This window comes from Pseudorasbora parva, chromosome 2 (assembly GCF_024679245.1).
Source record: "Pseudorasbora parva isolate DD20220531a chromosome 2, ASM2467924v1, whole genome shotgun sequence".
Lineage (NCBI taxonomy): Eukaryota > Metazoa > Chordata > Actinopteri > Cypriniformes > Gobionidae > Pseudorasbora > Pseudorasbora parva.
Genome location: NC_090173.1, coordinates 35,928,377 through 35,954,904, shown reverse-complemented (window position 1 = coordinate 35,954,904; position 26,528 = coordinate 35,928,377). Strand labels below are relative to the sequence as shown.

At 39.3% G+C, this 26,528-nt stretch overlaps 1 protein-coding gene across 13 annotated transcripts in view; it reads left to right on the top strand.

Moving 5' to 3' along the window:
- caskin1 (CASK interacting protein 1) overlaps positions 1–26,528 on the top strand; it is a 131,960-nt gene that overhangs the window by 70,217 nt on the left and 35,215 nt on the right. For all 13 annotated transcript variants that reach the window (XM_067418447.1, XM_067418499.1, XM_067418435.1 and 10 more), the window contains exons 3-6: positions 19,388–19,485; positions 19,688–19,833; positions 22,765–22,860; positions 22,970–23,100. In XM_067418447.1, the coding sequence (XP_067274548.1) occupies positions 19,388–19,485; positions 19,688–19,833; positions 22,765–22,860; positions 22,970–23,100 (471 nt within the window). The remainder of the gene's footprint in view (positions 1–19,387; positions 19,486–19,687; positions 19,834–22,764; positions 22,861–22,969; positions 23,101–26,528) is intronic.

Below are 26,528 nucleotides of genomic sequence, written 5' to 3'. Positions count from 1 at the left end.
CGCGGTGACGATCTGATAGCATTTAGCTTAGCCCACTAAGCCCAGTTCATTCACTATGGTACCAAACAGAGATCAAGTTAGAAGCGACCAAACACCTCCACATTTTCTCTATTTAAATACAGTTACACAAATAGTTGAACGATCAAGTATGGTGACACAAAATAAAACGTTGCGCTTTTCTAAGCGGGTTTAAAAGGAGAACTACTTTGTAAATAGCACTTTTAAGAGTACTTCGACTCGTATTTGAAGTACTCTGAGAAGTGCTATTCCGTCATACATTAGTAGTTCTCCTTTTAAACCCGCTTAGAAAAGCGCCACGTTTTATTTATATTTCACCATACTTGATCGTTCAAATATTCGTGTAACTGTATTTAATTAGAGAAAACGTGGAGGTGTTTGGTCGCTTCCAACTTGATCTCTGTTTGGTACCATAGTGAATGAACTGGGCTTAGTGGGCTAAGTTTAATGCTATCAGATCATCACCGCGCATCAGAGCGATTAAGTGCACACACTCAGATGAGAGAGGTATGTGTCAACTCGTCTTAGTTAAGGGAATAACAGTTTATTATGAAAAAGTGGTGGAGTATCGCTTTAAATTGTGTGAAACCTGTGCTTGAGCACAAAATCTTTCAGAATATTTTGAAGGCCTAAAGGAAGTGTATGTAAGATTGTGGCCAAAACGGGTACTGCAATCAGTTTCAAATGACTGTAGAGCGGTGTATCCCCTCTCCCCCTCCCCTTTGACTTGAGGCTGCCAGATAGGCTACAGGATCCAGCAGGAACGTTTCTAGCTGCAGCTTTGGTAACTAGAGCAGATCTGGCCACCCGGATGCCAAAACACTACTGACTTCGTGATTGGTAGATAGGTGGAGGGTGGAGCTTCAATCCAAAACACAACATGTCAACATCATCATCAGTTGAGGGCTGCAACAACAACTTTTAAATGACCAAATCCTGGCCGGACTACTGTTGTCAGTGATATAAGTATTTGAAATGAACATGATTTCTTAAAGGGATAATGTCTAGTGATATATCAGGGCCATTTTATGATTAATTGAAATACATTTCTTACATACAGTTCCTTTAACAACTCTGATCTTGTGATGAAAAAGTAGAGACGATTGTTGACGAAAATGAAGAGTGATTTTATCTTATTTTTTTAGTCTCGTCTTTTTCGTCAACAATAATGCATGTTATTTTAATCTTAGTCAGCGTTTTTGGACATTGGTGCAGTCTCATCATCCTATCGTGTTAGTCATCGAAAAAAAGGTCGTTGAAGAAACATATTTCGTCTTGTCTCGTCTGACAAAATTAACACTACCTCAGTATTGTTGTACATTAACAGGATGCAATAATAACAGAGTGTGAACTATTATTTTTATTTAAATTATTAAGTGGATGCAGCCTTAAAGGAACACTAAAAGCCCTCCCTACACCTATACCTATCCCTAACCCTACCCAATAAATGCTTTTATTATAATTAAACATTTTATTAAGCACTTTATTTCCACATTAAGAACATTTTCTTTCCGTCGTGATTTTTGATGAGAAATGAGAGAAGAGCAAGCTCTGCAAAAGGTGAATTCAAACCTGTATCCAATCGTGACAAAACAACGATCCATTAGCCATGCATACGCTTTACTGATTGCGCAGGATGTTGAACAACGGGTGTTTTAAAAAAATCTTGTTTGGCACAGCCAGGCATTGTTAGGCAGAGCTAGTGCTATTTGCAATTAGTGTGAATAGACACTCCGATAAAAAATAGGGATTTAATACAGTGGGGCCAATGTTTTAACAGATTCTCTGACTTCGTCTCATGTCAAAACAATGAACACAGTGCAAGCTCAGGAACAAATCATTCTTTATTATCCAATCCTGTGTTAGCCTTTTAATTCAGACAATCAGATTCAGACAAGAGCTGTTACTAAGTTTTCAACTGACTGAACAACCATCTTTATCTAGCAATAGTCAACTAAAAAATAAATTTGGCTTCAGAGTCAGTAGCTCCCTAGTCTTTTTTGTGTGTGTCTGTAGTCAGTTGAGCATGGTCTATTCTTCAGCCATTATCCGTGGTGTGACAGAGCACTGAGACAGAATTTCACAGTATTTGCACCTCACAAAAATAAAAACACTCTTGCACACAGTGGATGGGCAGGCAGCCACAAACACTCACAGATTCTCAGATGTGCAGGCGGACAGGCAAACGCACACTGACTCACACTCTAACACATATGCAGTCAGGCGAAAATACACAAACATTATCTAACAAAACTACCCAAAACAACCCACTATTCATACTATCTCAAATTACCCAAAATACATCTCTGCTTTTAGCCCAGAGATCCAAAGATCAAAGCCTGTTTTATTTTGCTGTAATCTTTCAAGCTGTGAAGCCAGCAAAATAATTAAAAAATCTCTTCTATTGATCAATGTCATTGAACAACGGTGGCATTCATCATCACAGCTCTGCTTCAAGGGTTTTAAGGAAATGAAAGCTGTAACTCTAAACCGACGGATAGCCCAAACCCTCACACGGTGTGAATTTACACATGCAGCCTTGCTCAGGCCGAGCTCACATTTAAATTAGCAAGATAAATGACTTGCACATTAATTTATTCTCCATAGACTATTGCTTTCTACACAAAGATAAAACTATGTTGTCTTCTGAGTGGAGAACCGAGCTGCAGTGAGAAAATGGAGTGCAGGCTCCTCTTGGTTAAACTGAAAGCTGTGGCCCATCTAGCCTTGAAATGACAGTCAGACATCAACATCACCTACCTATGATCGCTTTACATCTCACACCATGTGATTGAAGGCAGGCACAGCTACAATGTCTTAAATTTAAGGTTTATAAACAAAATATATTAACCATAGCTTAGCATACTTGTTCCAACATTGCTAAGTGGTTGGTTTGGTGTTCTAGGGTGTTACTAAGCATTTGCTAAGGGGTTCTGGGTTGTCAGTAGGGCTGCACGATTAATCGCCTTTAAACTGAAATTGTGATTTGAAAGGGTGTGATTTTCAGATTGCAAAAACTGTGATTAGATTAAGGACTATCACATATGGTAACAAGCATTCATGTAGTCACTGAATGTTTGCTTCCTGAGTTTTTTATATTTGACACACAGAGTTAAACCAATAAGGGGCAAGAACTATAAGAGTAAAAAGATAAGCACGAGTGGTTCAACTTCACAAAAAAGTGTCTGTAGAAGAGTTAGGTCCTGCAGATGACTTTGGTACCTAAAAAAAACAAACACCACATTTGGAATTATTTTGGATTTTGGCTTTCTGATGTACTTCAAAGGCTAGTACTTTGTAAAACCTGCTGAATGTATGTGTTGACCTTGCGAGGCAACAAAAACCATCCTGTTTATACTAGTGATGGTGAGTCAGCTCCAAAAGAGTCGATTCCTTGACTCTGAATAGCCCCAGAGTTTGGGGCTACAGCACAGGAATCGACTCTCGTGTCGACTCTGTTGCAGGGTCAGTAATCGCTCTCTTGTTAACTGTTTCTCTAATCCCTATAGTGGATGGCAGTTGAGTGCACTGCACTCTAAGTAAGGAGTGAATGAAATGAAGGGAGGAATTCAGACACTGATGTAATACACAGCGTCAGATAGCTGTTGCAGAAACTTAGTCACACACATTTATTTGCTTGCTTTAGAAGTAGAAAACAGTCACAGCAACTTTAGTTTATCATTATACATAGGCTTCCTCCATGCTAACTTTAGTTTAATTGATGGCATATTAATGCAATACATATAGATTTGTTTTTCTATGGTTAACCTTGTGTTCCTAATCATTAAACTAACTGTAAATAATAAACAACCCACATCAAGAATAAACATATAAATAAGTGTACATTATTTTATTTATTTGAGTATTTATAGCCTATCTTTAACTCACCTTTTAAGACAATGATCATGTGCGTTTAGTGCCATCACTCGATAGCTTTTTTTGTGACTTTTTCCTCTGTAAAATAAGGTATCAGCAACAGCTAGGTAGAAACGTTGATAGCCACTCATCGCTAAATTAGACTTATTTGTACAGTCACGATTAAAGTGGCAATTTTGTCATATTTCTGACCCTGTTTTCATGTAAATAAAATGGATTTGAGGAATCGTTTCCATAGACTCCTACAGTGGGAGTCGGGAATCGGATAACCTCTAAATAACCTGGAACACCCCTAGTATCACTACCTATGAAAAAACTTCACCAATGTATGGTGAAATAACAGACACCACAACAATTCAAGTGGCTTAAGATATGGTGACGTCTTGATGCACAATTCCGATTTAGTGACAATATCAGATTTTTTTGGACGACCCGCTTACATCATCTTTTAAAGCGACCTGTATCCGATATTTCCATTTACACTGGTGAAACCGACCAAGACGCTCTTAACCAGTGAAAGGAAGTAAACCGGTGCGATATGCAATGGACGCAGACAAAATTATACAATGTTTTCTGTCTGCACTTTACCCACACATCTTTAAAGGTCAGCAAAACATTTCTCTCGTAAGGCGGACAAAAAGAGGAGAGCCCTTGACAGGGTTGCCAGGTTTTCACAACAAAACCCGCCAAATTGCAACTCAAAACTGTGGTATTGGCAACACTAGCCTTTGATCGCAGTTCGTGTCCACCTGAGTTGACGTTATTCGCCTTCGTCCTTTTTTTCAATGACGGAAGACTTGCATTTACTGGGGAATATCCAATTTGACCGCTTAGGCTACATGGCAGACGCAATTGCACGCATCTGATTCATATCAGATTTATTACCACATATGAGTGAGGCTGAATCCGAACTGGGGAGATCGGAATTCATGCGTTGTTTTATTGCTTACACGTTCACATGTCATCCGAACTGTGCCACATGAGTGGAAAAAAATCGGAATTGGGTCATTTGAACCAACATTTTCTTTATGGTTGCAATGGTGTTCTGGGTGGTGTTTTAGGTGTTTAAGCGGTTGCTTAGTTGTTGTTTAGTTAGTGGCTTTAAGGGATCTGTGTGGTTTTGTTTTTTTTAGGGTGTTATGATGTTTGCTAATGCTTACTGTATGCCATACGTTTCAGTGACATTCAATGTAAGTATAGTTTATAGTAATGGTAATTAGGGATGTCCCGATCAGGTTATTTTGCCCCAGAGTCCGAGTCCGAGTCATTTGATTTTGAGTATCTGCCGATACCGAGTCCCGATCCGATACTTCTATAATACATAAAAAAAGAATAAAGAAGTGCGAATAAACGAACCAGGATGTTCCTTATTTTTTATTTTATTCACCTTATTTTAACATTCAACAACTCTAACAAACAGAGCACTTCTGTGAGGTAGCTTGAACAATCAAGTAATAAATAACATAAATTCTTCACTTTTGGATTTTAGTGCAACAGTAAATATAAAAAAAGTCCGGGACCGGAGTTGCAGATGCAGAACAATTAATTATGTTGGTGTGAAATAAACAGTTATGGAAATTAAATTAAATTCAATAATCTGACCAATAATTAGACCAATGTTCACAAAAAACATTGGTCTAATTCAGACATGTAAGGCTACTTGAAATTATGTTTTATTTATTTTGTTTATCGGGAGGAGCACATTCAGATAATTAACCTTATTAATAGGCTATTCTGAGTTCGGGCCAAAATTCAGTGCTGGGAGCCCTCCCCGGACAGGACGCCAAATACAAATAACCTTTACTCTATTTAATGTAGCTAATGTAAGTGGCACCCGCGCAAAGCGCGCTTTTCCTTTTCCCTCCACAGAAGCACGTCGCTAAACTAGTGAATGAACTTGCGCTCCTTCCCCGCAAACAAGGAGGCGTGTTCCGGCGCAAACAATCCCTGGTGCTATTTTGCTGTTCCATTAAACAATTGCGCCAAAACAAAACCTAGTGTGTACTCGTGAATTATTAAAGGAATATACAAAAATCCACATTACTGTATGCACAGGCAAGACCAGTATATCAATTAATGTGATTAACTAAAGTTTTAAGCATGTTCATATCTTCTTCATAGTAGCCTGCAGGTCAGACTTCCAAATTGGCCAATCACAGCACATAGCACATGAATTCTGTTGACATTCAAATATGTTGTCATCATTAACTAAGCATTAGCTTCTCATGATTCAATCATGTGCGTGGCCCCTCAACTAAAGTGGTGAATTGGTCCTTAGAAACACTAGACAATGAACAATGTGTTATTAAGAATGGCATATTTGTGAAATTACATGAATTAATGCTTTTTTCGTGCATGAATTCTTGATGATTCATGTACCATAACCATAGCTTTATCCATCTATAAAGATCAATGTGTTGTTGTTTTTTTGTGAACATAGAAAGCATTATGATCTTGTGTAATACACCATAATTCATGATGATGTAACCATATTAGTTAATGTTTTAATTAAGGTGTTGTTCATCCATGAATCATGAATGAAAGACTTTGAACTCCAGTTAGTGTCAGGGTTTGTTGAAGGGAAAGGCGCGAGGACTCACTTTGCAGGAAGAATAGACTTTATTAAATCAAATAAAACAAGATAAACAAAAACTACCCCAAGGGGGAAAAACAAGACTTGAATTGACTTGACTTGACTTGACTTTGACTAGCAGGGAAACATGAGGTCCATATGACGATCCACCACAGGACTGCAAACACAAGGTTAAATAGGGAGCGGACAAAAGAGGGTAAGGAGAGAAGATAGGTGGGGCAAATAAACCAATAATCAGGAAACAAGGTGGGCGGGGTTAGACTATCGACATGAGAGCACATGGGACAAACAAACACATGACAGACATGTGCTCACACCAAATGTGACATGAACATGCAGCTAACGAAAACTCATTAGCTGCATGTTCACACAAAACCTAAAAACATGAAAGCACAGAAAAAAAACGGATGCTCACATGACAAGACCAAGCAAATACTCATACTGTGCGCTCACAACAAAAGACAAACACTCGGGGCATGAATGTCCAAATCCCGACGCAAAACCGAAACCAGACTGGACCGAAGTGCCGGGATCTGAACAACACACTCCAAACACAAAACAACTCTGAAGACAGGAAACAACACAAACAGTGTCAGGGCTCTGTCACAAATCCAAGAGTACGCTAACCTAGACCGAAGTGACAGAACCCTGACAGTGAATTCCTCATGATTCATGAGATATTAATGCATGTAGTAATGCATAAGTCATGCATGAATTCAAGATCATTCATGTACCTTACCGTAAACTGTTACTATTATTATTATTATTATTATTATTATTGTATTTTAAATCTATATTTATGTCAGAACTGCACTGGAAAAAGTGTTAACCTGCAATTGTTACGTTAAAAAGGTATTTCTACATGATCTTAGCCTTTTCATTTTAGATTAGTTGGTGTAACCCACCAACAAGGTTGATCTTTTTTTTAAAGGTTGAGGTTGATCTCTCTTTTTTTTTATTCTATGAAAATCAATTCATTTTAGATGCTACCACATGAAGCATGGTTTAGGTATCCATTTTTCAGTGTTTTTCAGAGCATTTTGAGATGCATCAGGAGGATCATGAGAGAAGCAGCAGAAGCACAGCATGAGAGATATCAGGTGAATATGATGCTGCTAGAAGGATCAGCATCAGCATTGAGGTAGAAATTTCCAGAGTGTCTGCAGGAATAATAAAAACAAAGGTGCTTTAGATGGAGCAAACACTAAGACTTGATTTAAAGGCTTGTTGTTGTCTTTTAGACAGATTTGTGAAGGCAGTGCCACAGGCACTCAGTGTGAAGGTCATTGGCACTGACAGCCACACAAATACAGACTCTCATTGCGGTCAGAGCTGAGGCCCAGCAGAGCCACGGCAAAATAGGAGGCTTTCAGTGGATTCTAAGATAAGCTCTATCTGAAATGAGCTTGAGAAACATTGCAACACGACTGCCATCTGCTGTGTTCACAGGGATAATCTTACCATGTCATCTCACACATCTCTGTCTGATTGTCTCAACCACGTACCATAACAGATTTTACATTAGCTATATGGATCGTACCAAACATGTTTGTTAATTTCTTCCAGGTCTCCTGTGACCTGTTAGGGTTCCAATAGATCCTGTTTAGGGGGCCTTCGTCCTCGTCCTTCATCTGAGCGTGCATAAAAAGCTCAGATTAATCTAGATGTCAGCCTCCTAAAAAATCAAACTTCAGTTTTGAAGCAATAAATATTTATCTTAGGCACAACAGTTAATTTCAGGTTGGAAGTTAAGACTGAAGTTCTAGAATAGCTCATACATGATAGTTTTGAGCTACAGAACGTAGATATAAATGTAAGGTTATATTAAGGTTTGGTTGTGGGGATTTTGATTCATCATAGGATTAGGCTTGCAGCTATAGTCAGTGTTACTGTTGTTACTGTAAGCCCGACCAAATCGTCCCAATGGAGGCTAACGATCAGCGGGGCAAAGGGATTTTATTCCAATTCCTCGTTATCTGACTCCATTTAATCATAATTTAGAATTTAGGTTTGAATGTCAATTGGTTATTTGGTCATATATTTAATAGTTTAAGTACACATTTAATTATTTATTTTAACCCTTTGTTGAAATTATGCCCATTTGTAACCTGAATAATTCCAGAGCAAGTCAAAATCAATCAAAGTGTAACAATTTATTAACAGTCAGGTAAATGTATAATGCCAATTACATAATCAATTAAATGGTAGCCCAATTCATATATAACATCAAATACTCTGAAGTAAAGAATGAAATGTATACCTGACTTCTGAAAACTACATAATGCTGGCTATCTTCAAAACGTCCAGCATTACGGGCTGACCTGACTACAGAATCAAGCCCTGAGCTCTTTGCAACATTCCCTTAAATACCCAGAAACAAATGCACTGACTCTTTCAAGTGTAAACACGAGTTCACAATGGGAATTTGCATTAATCAAGACTTGTATTGATGCAAAGGCCAAATGGCTGAAAACCACACCAACCATACTAAGACAAGGGGCCCTATCTTGCACCCAGCGCAATTGACTTTGTACACCGACGCATGTGTCATTCCTATTTTGCACCCGCGCAAAGCGCACTTTTCCTTTTTCCTCCACAGAAGCACGTCGCTAAACTAGTGAATGAACTTGCGCTCCCTCCCCGCAAAAAAGGAGGCGTGTTCCGGCGCAAACAATCCCTGGTACTATTTAGCTGTTCCATTAAACAATTGCGCCAAAACAAAACCTAGTCTAAAGTCAGTGGCACGTTGCGCATTGTTCATTATGCTATTTTAAGGGCGCATGCTTGACCATAATGTATAGCGTGCACAACGCGCATACACTTTGCTCATGTAATCTACACAGATGCAACAGTTATTTTTGCAAATCATAAATTGTTACACTAAAAAAATATTAACACATGAGATGACGGAAATCATTGTGGTGTGCCACGAAGATGTGAAAAAATAGGCATAAATCTAGCTTCCAAATTATTCAGGCTAATTGTAGTGAACCGCTCCTGGTGTGCACCTGGTAAATACGCCATAATAATAGCAATCCATAATGGAACTTGCGCACCTGCTTTTAAAGGGAATGTTGGATGACGCTGTGATTGGTTTATTCACGTTACGCCCAAACCACACCTATGAATAATGAAACTACTTAAGACCAACCCATTTTAGATTTGTGCCGGGCGCAAGAGCCATTTATCCCGCCAGGAAAATAGCAACAGCGCTGAGACCCGCCCACAAAGTAACTTGCGCTTCTCGCTTTGACACTTGCATTTCAGATCGTTAAAATAGGACCCAAGATATCTCTAAACTCTTAAAACATATCTTTTGGTTAACTTCTGTGGGGATGAGATCTTTGTACCAGTCGCACTGAGACATTTCAAACGATATCAAACGCATATAATAGTGTATCATGTGGATTGACATTGTAATATAGAGATTCTGGGTGTATTTTCAGTGATCTCAGCATGAGAGAGGGAAGGAATTGGGGGAGAGGGGGTCAACAGGGAAAGATGGAGATTAGCTGATAGTGAGGTGAGACTTGCGTCTCCAGTGGTATGTGAGGGACAGTTCAGATGTTAATTTCCTTTATTTTCTCAGAGAGTCCTTGTTCCTCATTCAGACATTTCGGCATCTACTAGTTTTTTCAGTCTTACATTACCGTGTTAGGCAGTACAGGATTACATTACATGCTCACCACAGCACTGTTTAAAAAAAAAAAATTGAAATAAAAAAACATTTAGTTCAGTTGGACAACGGACACTACAGTTATAAACTGAAAGTGTCCATATATGTATCCATAAATTTCGCTTGCAAGAGGAGAATTTTTTAAATATTTTTTATGTAGCCTACTTTTAAGTGAGTCATTACCATGTCATGATTATGTTTCTATCACATGAAAGTTCTCTATTTAAACACACAGCTTTAGCTCAGCAGATGATGTTCACTTTTTTTGAGAGAACAGTGTATGTGATGCTGGGAATCAGTGCAATGACTAAATTTTGAGGATCAAAAGTGACCTTTGTAAATCTGCTTCTTGCTGATGTCTTAAAAACACACAGCTTGTGCAGCTACGACTCAATGGCAGAATTAATGATGCTGTTCTTTTATTGAATTCATTACCACACTCAGTGAGCATTAATAAAGTCTTAATTGTTCTGTCTAAACCCAATCAGTTAATTACGACTTTTCATTTCATGACCTGCAACTCTGCAGTTTCTCCCATGCAGTTCGTCATCTTAACATTTTTAATATACTAAAGGTTCCTGTTATTGCTGCCAGTCAATCTAACAAAACAAATCAATTCAGTGAAAGCCGCATTGTGAGTTGCTTTGAAACCATGCAACATTTTTTAAAGATGACATTAGTTTAAACATTTTTCATATAAGCAAGAGTTCTAGTAAACCATTTTATCTGTGGCTCTGTTGCTGTATGCTTTGGTCCATTGGATCACAAGTGGATGAAGCTAAATACAGATTTAAATGGGGTCCAAAACTGTCAGGATAATAGGTGGGATTCCGATGTGGGTGCAAACAGAAGATTTATTGAACAGAAAACAACAAAACAACTGAGGAATCAAAGAAAACAGTTCGTGGGTCAGAAAAAGCAGTGACCGCGACAATCGGCACCACCAGGAAAGGCTGCTCTCCAATCCAGACCACCGCCACCAGACGGGAAGGATGTACGTGTCCACAAAGAGCACCGGAGAGAGGCGAGGGAACTTGCAGCCACGAGCACTGGAGCCTGAATGATACGGGAAGAGACGGAACATGACAGGAGTACAGATACGGACACTGGCAGTCAGAAAAGCGGTATCAACCATAACAGTCTGACAAAGGACAGAGACACACACGGGGCTATAAAGGGAACTAATAATGAGGAGAACAAGGACCAGGTGTGAGAGAGAGCTAACGAGCAGGCACGGGTAGGGGCGGAGACACAAGCACATGGCAAGCTGTCAAAACAAAGCCACGCACCAACACAAGCACAAGGACAGGTGATCCGACCCGAGACCCCCGGTGCCCCAGGAGGAGGCTCACCTCGTCCCCGACAGAAGTCCTCGATCAACGAGCGATCCAAAATATCCCGGGATGGCACCCAGCACCTCTCCCCTGGACCATATCCCTCCCAGTCCACAAGATACTGAAACCCTCTACCTCGACGCCACTCGTCGAGTATCCTCCTAACCGTGTAGGTAGGAGAGCCATCCACAAGCCTAGGGGGTGGAGGAATAGTACGATAGGAGGAGAGGTAGCGATCGGCTGCTGCCTTGGTTCATCTAGAGGTTTGGGCCAAAACCCCTCTGACCCTCCTCCAGGTGTGACGGCAATGCTGGACGAAAGCCAGGGCAGACGCGACCGCAGCATCAAGTTCCTGTAAAGGAAACAGAGGAGGCTTATAACCCACAGAACACTCAAAGGGGGACATACCTGAAGCCGCCATCGGGAGGGAATTACGGGCGTACATAATCCAAGAGAGCCGTTGGCACCATGAACTCGGGTTATTGGATGTCAGACAGCGGAGCATTCTTTCCAGATCCTGGTTGACCCGCTCACATTGCCCATTGGTCTGAGGGTGAAAACCAGAAGACAGACTTGCAGAGGCCCCGATCTGTCTACAAAATTCACTCCAAAACTGTGAGGCAAACTGAGGACCCCTATCAGAAACCACATCAACCGGCAAACCATGGAGTCTCCCGGGCGGAGGGCACTTTAGGGAGGGGAAAAAATGGTCTCCTTTTGAGAACCGATCCACCACCATGAGATTGACCGTGTTCCCCTTCGAGGGAGGAAGCCCGGAGACAAAGTCAAGGGCGATGTGTGACCAGGGATGAGAGGGAATGGGAAAGGGGGCGAAGCAGACCATCAGAAGGCCGGTTAACCGGTTTACATTGAGCACAAGTGGGGCAGGCCAAACCAAACTAACTGTCTGACATCTGTGGCCAGAGAGGGCCACCAGAAACGCTGACAGATGGCAGACAACGTTCCCTGAATCCCTGGATGGCAGACCAACCTGGACGAATGACCCCACTGAAGGACCTCAGCACAGCGCAGCCGACACAAACAACCTACCCGCAGGACACTCCTCGGGCACTTGCACCCCTCGACTGGCCTCCTCCACTCGCCGTTCAATACCCCAGGAGAGCGCCCGGACCACCACCCCTTCAGGGAGAATGGCATTAGCCGCAGGCTCTCCCTCCAGGGCATCAAACTAATGCGAGAGAGCATTGGGCTTAATGTTCTTGGACCCTGGCAAGTACAAGAGCGTGAAGTTTAACCGGCCAAAGAAGAGTGCCCAACGGGCCTGTCGCGAATTGAGCCTCTTGGCCAAATAGATATATTCTTAATTCTTGTGGTCCGTCCAGACCAAGAAGGACTGCGCCGACCCCTCCAACCAGTGCCACCACTCACCCAGAGCCAATCTCACCGCCAGCAGCTCTCTGTTGCCAATGTCGTAGTTATGTTCTGCAGGGCTGAGACGATGAGAGATGAAAGAACATGGATGCACCTTCCCATCACGGAGGGAACGCTGAGATAGAACTGCGCCAACCCCGACATCAGATGCATCAACCTCAACAATAAACTGGGCCTCTGGATCTGGAACAGAGATAAATCAGGACTTAAGGTTATCAAAGACTACCTGAGCAACATGGTTCCAGCTGAAGGCCACCTTGGTGGAGGTTAATGCAGTGAGGGGTGCAGCAATCTGACCAAAATTCCTGATCTAACGGCGGTAGAAGTTGGCAAAACCCAGGAAGCGCTGAAAAGCCTTACGAGAGTCAGGGACTGGCCACTTAGCGACAGCTTCTATCTTGGCTGGATCAGGCTTGATCCCCCAGGATGTGGCCAAGGAACGTAACAGACTCGGCATGGAATTTGTGCTTCTCCGCCTTGACAAACAGTTGGTTCTCTAACAGACGCTGGAGGACCCGTCTAACATGTTGGGTGTGTGCTTGGAGAGAGGGAGAAAAGATAAGAATATCATCCAAATATACAAAGACGAATTGATTAATCATGTCTCCCAACACGCTATTGACGAGACCTTGGAAGACGGCTGGAGCATTGGTAAGACCAAACGGAAGAACCAGATACTCATAGTGTCCCGATGGTGTGTTGAATGCCGTCTTCCACTCATCCCCCTCCCGAATGCGCACTAGATGGTAGGCGTTGCGGAGGTCTAATTTGGTGAAGACCCGAGCTCCCTGTAATAATTCAAAAGCAGAAGACATTAAAGGTAGGGGATACCTGTTCTTAACGGTAATGTCATTCAAACCTTTGTAATCGATACAAGGACGTAGGGAGCTGTCTTTCTTCTGAACAAAGAAAAACCCTGCACCGGCAGGAGAGGAGGAATGGCGGATGAGCCCAGCCTGAAGGGACTCCCCAATATATTCATCCATAGCCTCTCTTTCGGGACCAGAAAGGGAATAAAGACGACCCTTAGGCGGAGAAGTGCCCGGGAGGAGCTCAATGGCACAGTCGTAGGGACGATGCGGAGGAAGTGAGTTGGCCTGAGACCTACTGAAAACCACCCGAAGATCACGGTACTCCGCAGGGACACCGGTAAGGTCAGAAGGATCCACCTGCGAAACACAAGACACAGAGACAGGAGACAACACAGCACCTAAACAAGACACGTGACAAGACTGACTCCAGGCTAAAATTGAATTATTGACCCAGTCAACCTGCGGGTTGTGTTTACGCAACCAAGGAGGATGACCTAATACCAACACCACATTAGGAGAGTCTAAAACAAACAGTTCAATCTCCTCACAATGGTTACCAGAAAGTGATAGGCATACACGAGGTGTGACGTGTGTGATAGTAGTGAGGGGACTACCTGCCAGAGACCATGCTACAATGGGTTCAGCCAAGAGAATGGTGGGAATATTCCATTCGCGAGCAGAGGCAGAGTCCAGGAAATTACCCTCAGCGGCTGAGTCTATAAGCGCTTTGCCCGAGTGGACCTCCCCCCGGAAGGCGAGCTGAAACGGCATCTGAGTGCATGTGGCTGGAGAGCTGAAGCGCCCACCAAGACCCCTGGATTCACTGGTGGGCCTTGGCTTTTAATGGACACTGAAGAACAAAATGGCCCGGCTTGCCACAATACAAGCATAATCCTTGGGTTAAACGCTCCTGTTTCTGCTGTGGCGTTAATCGAAGCCAACCCAGCTGCATCGGCTCAGCTTCAGCAGACACTGAACTTGTGGCCTCCTGCGAGGAGGACTCTAGGTGGCCTCACGGAGCAGTAGACAGACGGTGCTGATGGTGGCGTTTGAGACGCCCCTCAACACGGAGCAAGAGATTAATGATGTCATGTTCGGGTTCAGGAGGAATAGCTGCACGAGGAGCGGGTGCCCGATTAGCCGCCTCCTGCAAGTTCATCGACCCGTAAAAGCAGCTCCGCAACTCGGGCATTCAGCGTGTCCACTTCCTGAGCAGTAGTGTTGATCTGGTTGGAGTGCTGGCCCAGCAAAACCCCTTGCTGAACAAGAGCAGAATGGAGCATGTCGGATCCAGCTGAATCCATCGTTGGTCAGACTGTTCTCTCAGGATAATAGGCGGGTTTCAGATGTGGGTGCAAACAGAAGATTTATTGAACAGAAAACAACTGAGAAATCAAAGAAAACTGTTTGTGGGTCAGAAAAAGCAGTGACCGCGGCAATCGGCACCACCAGGAAAGGCTGCTCTCCAATCCAGACCACCGTCACCAGACGGGAAGGATGTGCGTGTCCACAAAGAGCACCGGAGAGAGGCGAGGGAACTTGCAGCCACTAGCACTGGAGCCTGAATGATACGGGAAGAGACGGGACACGACAGGATTACAGATACGGCCACTGGCAGTCAGAAAAGCGGTATCAACCATAACTGTCTGACAAAGGACAGAGACACACGCGGGGCTATAAAGGGAACTAGTAACGAGGAGAACAAGGACCAGGTGTGAGAGAGAGCTAACGAGCAGGCACAGGTAGGGGCGGAGACACATGGCAAGATTTTGGCAAGCACATGGCAAGCTGTCAAAACAAAGCCACGCACCAACACAAGCACAAGGACAGGTGATCAGACCCGAGACCCGACAAAAACGTTTTGGGCTTGTCCACTTTTGACCGATTCCAGAAGCAGTCGAAAAGCACGTGGTCAAATGTGTTTAAACAGCCACAAAAGACCACCTACTCTCCACCTTCTGAGCTAATGCCTAAACATTATGGAAGCATGCTAGCCAGAAGGGATTTAAGCTTTGTTCCCTGAAGACCCAGGTTTGGTCTAAAGATGAAAAACGTCTTATTAAATTACAGTACCATCCAAAGGTTTTTGGAAATAAATGAATACATTTATTCAGCGAGGATGCATAAAATTGATCAAAAGTGACAGTAATGTTTAATGTTCTGTTAAGTTAGAAATCAAAAGGGTTTCTGTATTTAGTGGGGTAGGGTTATGATACTGTTAAGGAATAGCATAAACCAGCACTATGCCAGCATAAACCAGCATGGAATCCATGGTGGTTAATGCTGGATTTTTCATCAGGGATGACATCCATACTATCTTCGGTAATAGAGATAACAGACATCTTGTGATAATAAATCTAAAGTGTTCTCATAAGAGGCTTAATGTTCTTTCTAATCTGAGAGTGTTCCCTTAAATGGAAGCACTAGAGGAGCAATGGTGGGAATTTGATTTATGAGCAAGGAAGAGCCTGTCGTTTTTCTGCCTCCCCCTGTAATACCTGCCTTCATATAAGTGTTACAGAGAAAGAACAACTGAGAAACAGCAGAGTTGAAATATTTCATAAACGGATATTACCAGCACCGAAATGTAGGATTGTCTCATTTGAGGAGATTTTCTTGGAGATAAATGTCTAAGAGGTGGAGGTGCCAGTAGAGCAGTACATGTACCTGGATTATTACCCATGATTCAGATGATGTGTCCACCAAAAACCAAATGTGTGTGATCATCAATGATGGATGAGTAACAGTTTATTCCATTTGAGCAAACACCTTTCAGATTGACAGTTATTTTTATACATTTTATATATTTTATTATATAATAATAATTATATGTGTGTGTGTGTGTGTGTGTGTGTGTGTGTGTGTGTGTGTGTGTGTGTGTGTGTGTGTGTGTGTGTGTGTGTGTGTGTGTGTGTGTATCCTGTGATTAAAAAGCTGCATTTTCAGCATCATTACTCCAGTTTCAGTGTCACGTGATCCTCCAGAAATCATTATGCTGATTAGCTGCTCATGACATATTATTATTATTATTATGTTGAAATTTTATATATATATATATATATATATATATATATATATATATATATATATATATATATATATATATATATATATATATATATATATATATATATATATATAATATATCTGGGATCAGTAAATCGATTATGTAAATTGATTATGTCTATCAATGTGTAAGTATATTAGTGATGATTGTAAACAATATTTTCTTAGTGAATGGAGGAGTGCTGATTGTACTTTCTTATGAGAGAACGCCTTGGGCTTTAGTACCCTCATTAAGAAAAGTAGGTCAGGTGACGTGTGTATGTGTTTACTTCTGTCTTGCCCTATAGTGACGCATGAGAAAGACATAAACGCATATATGAATAGACAGGGCTTACTGTATCTGACCTAGTAATTGAGAAAGTGCCACAGAGTGAGGAGAACAATGAATATTGTATGGCATGAGATGTGGAGCCACGGAAAAGAGGGACGTTTGGTGGGGAGACTGGGGTACTTCTGGCCCATCCCCCAGCATGCTCTGCTGCAGCGACAGAGTGTAAATCATAGTGCCAGTGAGAGAGGAAGAGATGGGTCAGACAGGGTTCCTGTGAGTTTAGTATTCTGCTCTGAGCCGAGGGTTTACGTTCACAGTTGCACTGGCAGCGAGAGCCTCACAACTGTAGCTATGGTTACAGCATATTTCATGCACCAATCACAGAGAGTGAGCTATAACAGAAAATCCAATGACAGTTTTTTATCTTCTCCTCTTCGAAAAACCTTCTGCACTACTGGGTTATGAGCTCAGGACACTACTGCATTCTGGACATGTTATGCATTGTGAGAAAATACTCAGATTCATTCTACAAAAGTAAAGCTGTCATGAATGTGTTTATAGAATTATATTAATTTGGAATAGGTTTTTAATGTCAGTGAGCCACTTCTGATGCATAAAAATAAACTTGACTGGAAAATGTACGCACCTGCACTGTGAGCCTGAGCATGCGCTGACCCTGCTCTGTGATTTTATGCGGCCTTATACTTCATGGCTGAGTTGCTGTTGTTCTTAATTGCTTCCACTAACATTATAATACCACTAACAGTTGACCGTGGAGTAATTAGTAGTGAGGAAATTTCAGAAATGGATTTATTGTGCAGGTGGCAGCCTATCACTGTATCACACTTGAATTCAATGAGCTCGTGAGAGCGACCCCTTCTGTCACAAATGTTTGCAGAAGCAGTCTGCATGCCTAGGGGCTTGATTTTATACACCGGTGGCCATGCAAGTGATTGGAGCATCTGCATTCAATGATGTGGAGGGGTGTCAAAATACATTTGGCAATATAGTGTATATATTATATATCCAATATATTTATTTTTTCTTATTTGTATTAAAGCATGCTATGTATGGTTGTTCACACCGTAGTTAATGTCAAGAATAAAAAATAAATTATTTATCAAATGTATTTCATTTTTTGAATTACGTAAAGAAATATAAATAGGAGTCTCAGTTCCACTTTAGGGTTCAGAGTATTTATTTCTTCCCACCTAATTTTACATCTAGTACAATTATGTGGTTTTGTTTCATTAATACAGTGTATATTTTTTTCTTGATTAAAAAATATATTTATTTTTATATCATATTTCTTTATTGGGGTACAGTGTAACATGAGGGGCACATTGCAACATGACCGATTATTTGTATCAATTATTGGAACAGTCTCTTAAATCTAAGAGGAATGTGCCCCCACTGTCCATACCTAAATTCACACTTCTGTTATTAATTCTCTCGGTGATGAGACATGGCTGTTTATTGGAGCGGTATTCAAGTTGGAAATTATTAAGTCTTGTACAAACAAACACACACTCTGCTTTCTCATATGTAATAACTTATTACATATACATATTTTAAATTGAAAAATGTGCAACAAAAAACACATTAATATTAACAGTGTTATGTTGTTGAATAATTGAAAAACTATAACAGTGAGAGAGAGTAATAGATCAGAACATTATTTTTTCAATTCAAATGAATGTAACTATTATATTATATTATATTATATATGAAAGATGAACCATATATAATCAGTGGCTGCAGTGAGCTCTTTTGACGGGCTCAGCTTCTTGAATGTCTTCTTCTCTCTGGAACACGACAGTGCGTTCACAATAGCAGTTTGTGGCGCTCCAGTGTATGTGGTCCTTTATAAGTCATTTCTAAGGTTGGTGATGTGGTCTTGTTGAAGAGAGGCACGGGAGAAATCAGGAGAGCAGGAGACATTAACATCCGCTGTGGTCTTTGTATTACCATGTATTTGGCAGTGCAGTATGGTCAGATGGTATGTCCCTCAGAGGCAGCTACTGTATGTGTTACATGTTGCACTGTAATTTAATGAATCTAACACAGTTGGACAAAGTTCAGAAGAATATCTTTTAATTTGAATTCAGAAGTTGGGGATTGAATTTAATTGGCTACATCCCACAAGATGTTGAACTGGATTGGCAGGAAGAGCAATTTACTGAACTTAGTTATTTCTAATTGTGAATTAAAGAAACAAACATGACTCAAATGTAATTTGGATGCATATACTACTACTAATAAAAACTGTTTAATGTAATGGGATTTCCATTGTTAATGAATTCCTAAAATCTCCATTCTGTTTGTTATTTTTGTGTGTGTTATTCACAGATTTTCACCACTGCACCACGCAGCTCTCAATGGAAATGTGGAGGTTATATCACTGCTGCTTGAGTCTCAGGCCTTAGTGGACATCAGGGACCAGAAAGGTACCAGAAAAACATGAATGTAAAGTGTTGACTTTACATTGGCATCCTCAAATTAAATATTTGACCTGTTTTGGCGCAAAGAGAAAATGTACTGTATTTTTACATACCTTCCAAACAATCTTAAACAAGTGTAACTCTACATGTATATTTTATGAACATATAGTGCAGGAATATCAACAAAAAAAATCCTCTCGTGTTCCAGGGATGCGGCCTCTGCATTATGCAGCGTGGCAGGGGAAGTCCGAGCCCATGAAGTTGCTGCTGAAGTCAGGCTCCTCAGTGAACGGTCAGTCTGATGAGGGTCAGATCCCCCTGCACTTGGCCGCTCAGCACGGACACTATGATGTAGTGAGTATACACTGCCTCAACACCATGCCCACTCTTCTTCAAAGACTTCAAACGAGCACCGGTGTATGCTAAAAGATCCATGCGGTTATGGATCCTGACAACTTGAAACCAGAACCTGGGGCCGGAGTCACGAAAATCTTCTTAAGAAAGAAGTTAAGAAAGTTTTTAAGATATATTCTAAGAAGTTTATAAGAATGTTCAAATTCTTAAGAAGTACTTTGATGTCATACACCGATCAGTCTGCCACCTAAGTCAAACACACCTAATGACATCACACTACCCAGGGGGCACTACATAAATTACCACTTTTCTTGAGAAATCACATGAATGCAAGCAGAGTTGGTCTGCACTATTGGAAGTTCTCTTTTATTTCAATGTGATATTATTACAGGATCAGCTAAATCCCTATTCGGACGGTAATTGTTTCTCACATGGAAGCCAGTAAAAATAAATGTGCATGTTAGCTCGGTAATGAAACTCGTGCATTCAGAAGGTGATTTATTCATGGTGGAGGAGCGAGTTTTGTGATCCTGTTCACCTGGGAACACACTGCTCACGTGGTCAGTAACACGGTATGCTGTAAATAAAATGTCATATGATTAACATAATAAGAATAAAGGCATATTTAATTTAATAGTAGGAAAGTAATTCTAATGATTTAAATATGTTTAAAAATAGGACAAAATATAGACACAAATTATAGTTCAAATGGTTTTGTGTCTTGTATTTTAGCTCAATAAATTATGTAATTTTATTCCACAATCATAGAAATGAGCAGAAATAGGTTAATACAGCCTCTTATTTACATGAGGTAAACATAATGCTGCTTGGTCCTTTTAACATATAGCCTATAATTGCTGCCGTAATAACGGCCGTAATAAAATGCAGTCAGTAATAAAAATGCATCCAAATGATAGCGAAGCGCAACCGTACGGTGCTCTGCAGTGGTTAAAAAGGATATAAACAGGGAATTTTGAAGTGATATATTCTTGAAAACTCAGATGTGGATTTGGACAGCAATTAAATTACCACACGACCTTGGTGTTTGTCAAAAAACAGTAGGTAATTGGCGGGAGAAAAACACTGAATTCTGGATTCGGACGGCAATAAAATCACAGACTAGCCCCTGCCAATGATGAAAATACTTTATGACCCTACGAGAAACAATTACCGTCCGAATAGAGATTAAGGGAGCTTTTGCTTTCATTTAATAGTGCTTAACACCTCCTAGCACCCCTATAGAACTGTAGAAAGGGTGCTATATAGTGTTCTAAAATCAGGTTTTAATTAAATTTTAGTCTTAAATTTAAATTTAAGTTTAGTCTTTTGTTTTGTTGTGTAAAGTGTATCCCTGAGTGTATTGTTGTGTATCCTATTAGGAAATACGTCCCCGAGCCGTTTAAAAAAAAAAATACAAATCATACCCTGGGGATGCACAATATTAAAATTCTGGTACTAGTAGTCTGTTAATTACTTTAATTTTATGACTGAAACCCGACATAACAATTCTATATTATATCGTCTAAAATAACCACACAATTTTTTTTAATTAAACAATAAAACACTTTTTAATAATATATTTTTAATATTAAAATTAATTCATTTATTTATTTATTCATTTATTATTAAGATATTACCATACAGCATACATGATCTATATTTTAAAGGGTTAGTTCACCCAAAAAATTAATTTATGTCATTAAAATGACTAATGTTGTTCCACACCTGTAAGACCTCTGTTCATCTTCGGAACACAGTTTAAGATATTTTATATTTAGTCTGACAGCGTATCTAAGTGTATGCACACTATACTGTCCATGTCCAGAAAGGGAATAAAAACATCATCAAAGTAGTCCATATGTGACATCAGTTAGTTTATTAGAATCTCTTGAAGCATCGAAAATACATTTTGGTCCAAAAATAACAAAAACTACGACTTTATTCAGCATTGTCTTTTCTTCCACGTTTGTTTTCAAACCTCAAATAAAGATTCAAACGGTTATGAATCAGTTTATTGATTCATGATTCGGATCGCGTGTCAAACTGCCAAACTGCTGAAATCACGTGACATTGGCGATCAGAATCATAAATCAATCTGCTGATTCATAACCGTTTGAATCTTTATTTGAGGAGTGAAAACAAACGCGGAAGGGAAGACAATACTGAATAAAGTCATAGTTTTTGCTATTTTTTGACCAAAATGTACCTGTGTTCCGAAGATGAACGGAGGTCTTACGGTGTGGAACGACATTAGGGTGTCGACATTAGAGTCATTAATGACATCAATTTTATTTTTGGGTGAACTAATAAGCCTTTAAGATTAATTGATTTTTAAGCTAAATGTAAAAATAGGTGGAATAAGCATTGAAAATAAATATTTTAAATTGTATGTATATATATATATATATATATATATATATATATATATATATATATATATATATATATATATATATATATATATTCATTTTAATATTAAAAATATTAATATTAAAATATTGATTTTTTTGAAAATGTTTTATTGTTTAAAATTTTTTTTTTTTTAAATGGGGGGGGTAATTATTATATATAATTTAAAATATTTATTTTGAATATTTATTAAATTTAATTCATATATATTATACTGTTTTTACTATAGTAAGTACATGTAGTAACATGTAACTACATCACCTTAAAATAAAGTGTCACCAAACCTTTTCACATTATTTAATAATCTATGTTTATTTTTCAATAATTTCATTATTATTATTATTATTATTATTATTATTATTATTATTATTATTATTATTATTATTAATGCAGTTATCCATTCATGTTTATTCATAATATACATATAAATATAAATGAAATATTATATATAAATAATTTGCTATATAAGGCAATGCTATGGTAGTGATATAGAAAAACTAACAGCTGGTTAACTGTCCACAGTCTGAGATGCTTCTGCAGCACCAGTCGAACCCCTGCATAGTGGACAATGGTGGGAAGACACCACTGGACTTGGCTTGTGAATTTGGCAGAGTTGGGGTGAGTCACACTCTGCTTTTTCTAGTACTGTCAAATTACTTTTAGATCTTTTTTTCTGTATGTAATTGGCATTTGTGTGTGTGTATATGGTCGTCTGTTTGCCCTGCAGGTGGTCCAGCTGCTACTGAGCAGTAACATGTGTGCAGCTCTGTTGGAGCCCAAGCCCGGAGACTCGACTGATCCCAACGGCACTAGCCCACTCCATCTCGCTGCCAAGAATGGACACATCGACATCATCAGGTGAGCACTCTGAGCCCCAAGACTCAGATGGAAAGACAGGATGCGTGGCTTGAATGGTTTTCTAAGAATAGCACCTCCAGTGTGCTCAGGCTATCTGTGCCGGGTCGATGTTGCACCTTTGTTTACCAGACAGTGGAAGTAAATCAGGTCACTTTTTTAAAGCCACTAAAACATCATGGGTTTAGAAAACGTGACGGAACTTTACAATAGGGTTTTTTTGTTGTTGTTAACATTAGTTCGGCCACTCACAGAAAAAAAGTTATAGTGCTGTCAAAAAGTGAAAAGGTTCATCTTTTAATAATCTAGGTTTATTTTTATTATTTTTATTTGTTTATTATTATTAATATTATTATTAATTATAATAATAAATATGAAGTTATTCATTAATGTTTATTCAAAATATACATTCATTAATATTATTATTAATATTATTAACAACTATTTTTATAACTTGAAATGTAAAGAATGTAAAATGTAAAAGTAGAATGTAGTATATGTAGACATTTACATTTAATGCTGTGAGGGGAAGATGTCATATCCAACAAATACTGAAATTCTTTAACAGAAGCCGTGCTTGTTTTCAAGAGATAGTCAGAAGCTGCTGGCGGGATTTGCGCCTCATATATTACGGGTGGTGATACATCACACATAGGAATTTCTAGTAACGCATCTGTTTCACTTTTTTTGTGTGTGCGAAACTAATTATTTTTTTAATCATATATCTAAGCCACACTCCACACACAGCAGCACGGCTTACAAACAATCTAGATTATCTCTGTGGCAGCAACACCAGAGGAATGTGTGTATTGATTAAAACGTGTTTTAGTGAAATTATAAGAGAGGACAAGGTGGACAAAGTACACAACTTCATTACTTGAGTAAAGGTAAAAGTACTGCTGGTCAAATATCACTCCGTTACAAGTGAAAGTTGTAAAAACAGATTTATACTTAAGTTTGTTTTCAAAAGTATTTAAGTATCAAAAGTAAATTTCCTTTTTTATGTCAACGCATTATTTTATTATTATTGTATAAATGCACACTATGCCATGCCATCATGGTTTAAGCCAGTCAGTGATGCTCCATCCGACATACTAGCATACGACTAATTTAAACTAATTTAAATACTTGTATAAAAGTTACATAGCCCTTTACAAAGCTGCTGTTATTTTAAGGACGAATGCACAGATCCTTTACACTGATACACTTCTGATATTCTCCAAACTGTTTATGTTCACTTAAGACATAATCAACTTTGTTTATGTGAATACTCGCCAAAATGAATATTTTGACATCTGTCTTTTTCCATGTTGCTATAAACTATAAATCAGTGTTCAACAAATTCTGGGAAATCATTGAACTTCACATGACCCCATAAGAGTGATTCCTGATAAGCATTCTGCAAAAACCCAAACACCTGTTTAAGAATAAAAAACGACTTTCAGCCTTGATAGAAATGTAGTGAAGTAAAAAGTACTCTATTTGTCTTTCAAATGGAGTGAAGTTAAAGTCATAAGTTTCCAGAAAAAATAATACTCAAGTAAAGTGCAAATACTCAAAAAGTGTACTTAAGTAGAGTACTCGAGTAAATGTACTTAGTTACTGTCCACCTCTGCATCATTTATCATTGTGTACTAGAGAGAAGTGCAAGCTAATTTTGGTCCTGCTTTTGAATTTGCATGCTCATAGTTGAGCTACAGTCTTCATCTGTCGAGCCTACATGTCATAATACATAACGGAATTTTTGAAGGATTAATACGTGGCATGTCACTTGTGTCTTGAGTGTGCACACATCGACAAGGTCAGTTGATAAAGCCCAGCATTATCAAGTTTGCATTTAACTTTTAAAAAAAACCTGACTGTTCAGGGCACGAGCACCAATGGTGCGCTGACCCTTTTGTAATTGCTCCGCTTATTACATTTAAATGTATGCATTTGGAAGACACTTTCATAAAAAAGAAACCTGCATTGCATTCAAACTATACATCTTTTCAGCTCTTTCATTCCCTGGTAATAAAACCCATGACCTTGGCAGCGACATGAACTAGATTTCTGTAAGACTAAAAAATATGAATTATTGCTTTAGACTGAAATTGAACTTTTAAAATTCATGTAAACACACTTAGAGGCCTTTCTTGTGTGTCTCTGAGTTAAAAATTTTTAAGACACAGGTCAGTGGAATAGAAAAAAACGGAAGGTATAGGGAGGGACGTTTTTTTTTTTAAGGTTGTTCTTTTAACAAATGTGAATTTTTAATGCCACATTTTTTAGAACGCATGTCATCCACAAGATGCTGCAAAAGACATGATCAGAAGATCACATATGTCTGCCTAGTGCAAGTTTATGCAGAATTGTTTTCGAAAATTAATGACATCATTTTTATTTTGGGGTGAACTAACCCTTTAAGAGTGCTGGGATTATATTGTGATTGCAGTCTTAATTGCATAAAAGTTGAAATGAATCAGAACTAAGTATTTTAATGAATTAATATTCCTGTTTTTATTCAATTAGACAATAATACTTTTAAAACAGGTGATTTGCATTGTACAATAAATCACTTTTTAATGCATTTTATCTCAAAAAGCACAGCTAACAAAAGTTGTTTTATTCTTGGTCATAAACATACGTAATTAAAACATTGTAATGTGTACTGGAGCTCTGGGATGGAAACGTAGGTGTGTGTGTGTGTGGGGGTGGGCTACTTTATATCAATGGAAGTTAACTTTATGAGCTGGTGTGATGTGACCCTGGGCCCCACTGTGTTTGAGTGTTAATGGATCCATGTGCTTGATGAAGTGAGACTTTGCAAACTGACACGCTCTCACTGATGCTAATGAGCAGCCAATGAGCATGTGATGATGATGCAGGCGGTGTGTGCAGGTCAGAAGCGTTGGATTTACTGCCGCTCATGAGAGAGTCAGTCACCCAACATGTTAAACAATATCCATCATGTTCAACAAAGCCAGAATTGCAACCAGTAATTTAAACCAGTAATTCACCGAGCCATTGTTTAGACCAAGGGGTCCAGTTGTCAACGGTTTGAACTACACTATTCTGGGGCAAAAAATGTGTTTCTATTGATGGCCCACAGTATAGGGGAGTGTGGTGCACAACCTAACGCACGGTTAGTTGTAACACGCATGGTTTAACACTTTACACACATGCTAGGATGACAAAACTTTGTGTATGTAGCCTACTAGTTGTATTGTTGCCATATCAACACTATATAGAGAAAAAAAGTGCCAAAATTAAAACATCTTTGGAAGATATCAGTGAACATGTATTTAACCATAGCAAAAGTTAATGTTTTTTGTGTTTTTTAAAATAAGACAAATTTGATATTATTTTAATCTTATATCTGTTATTTAATGGTTGAGATAGTTATTTAATGCTGAGAACTGCGATATTATATTCTATACTTTGAGGAATTC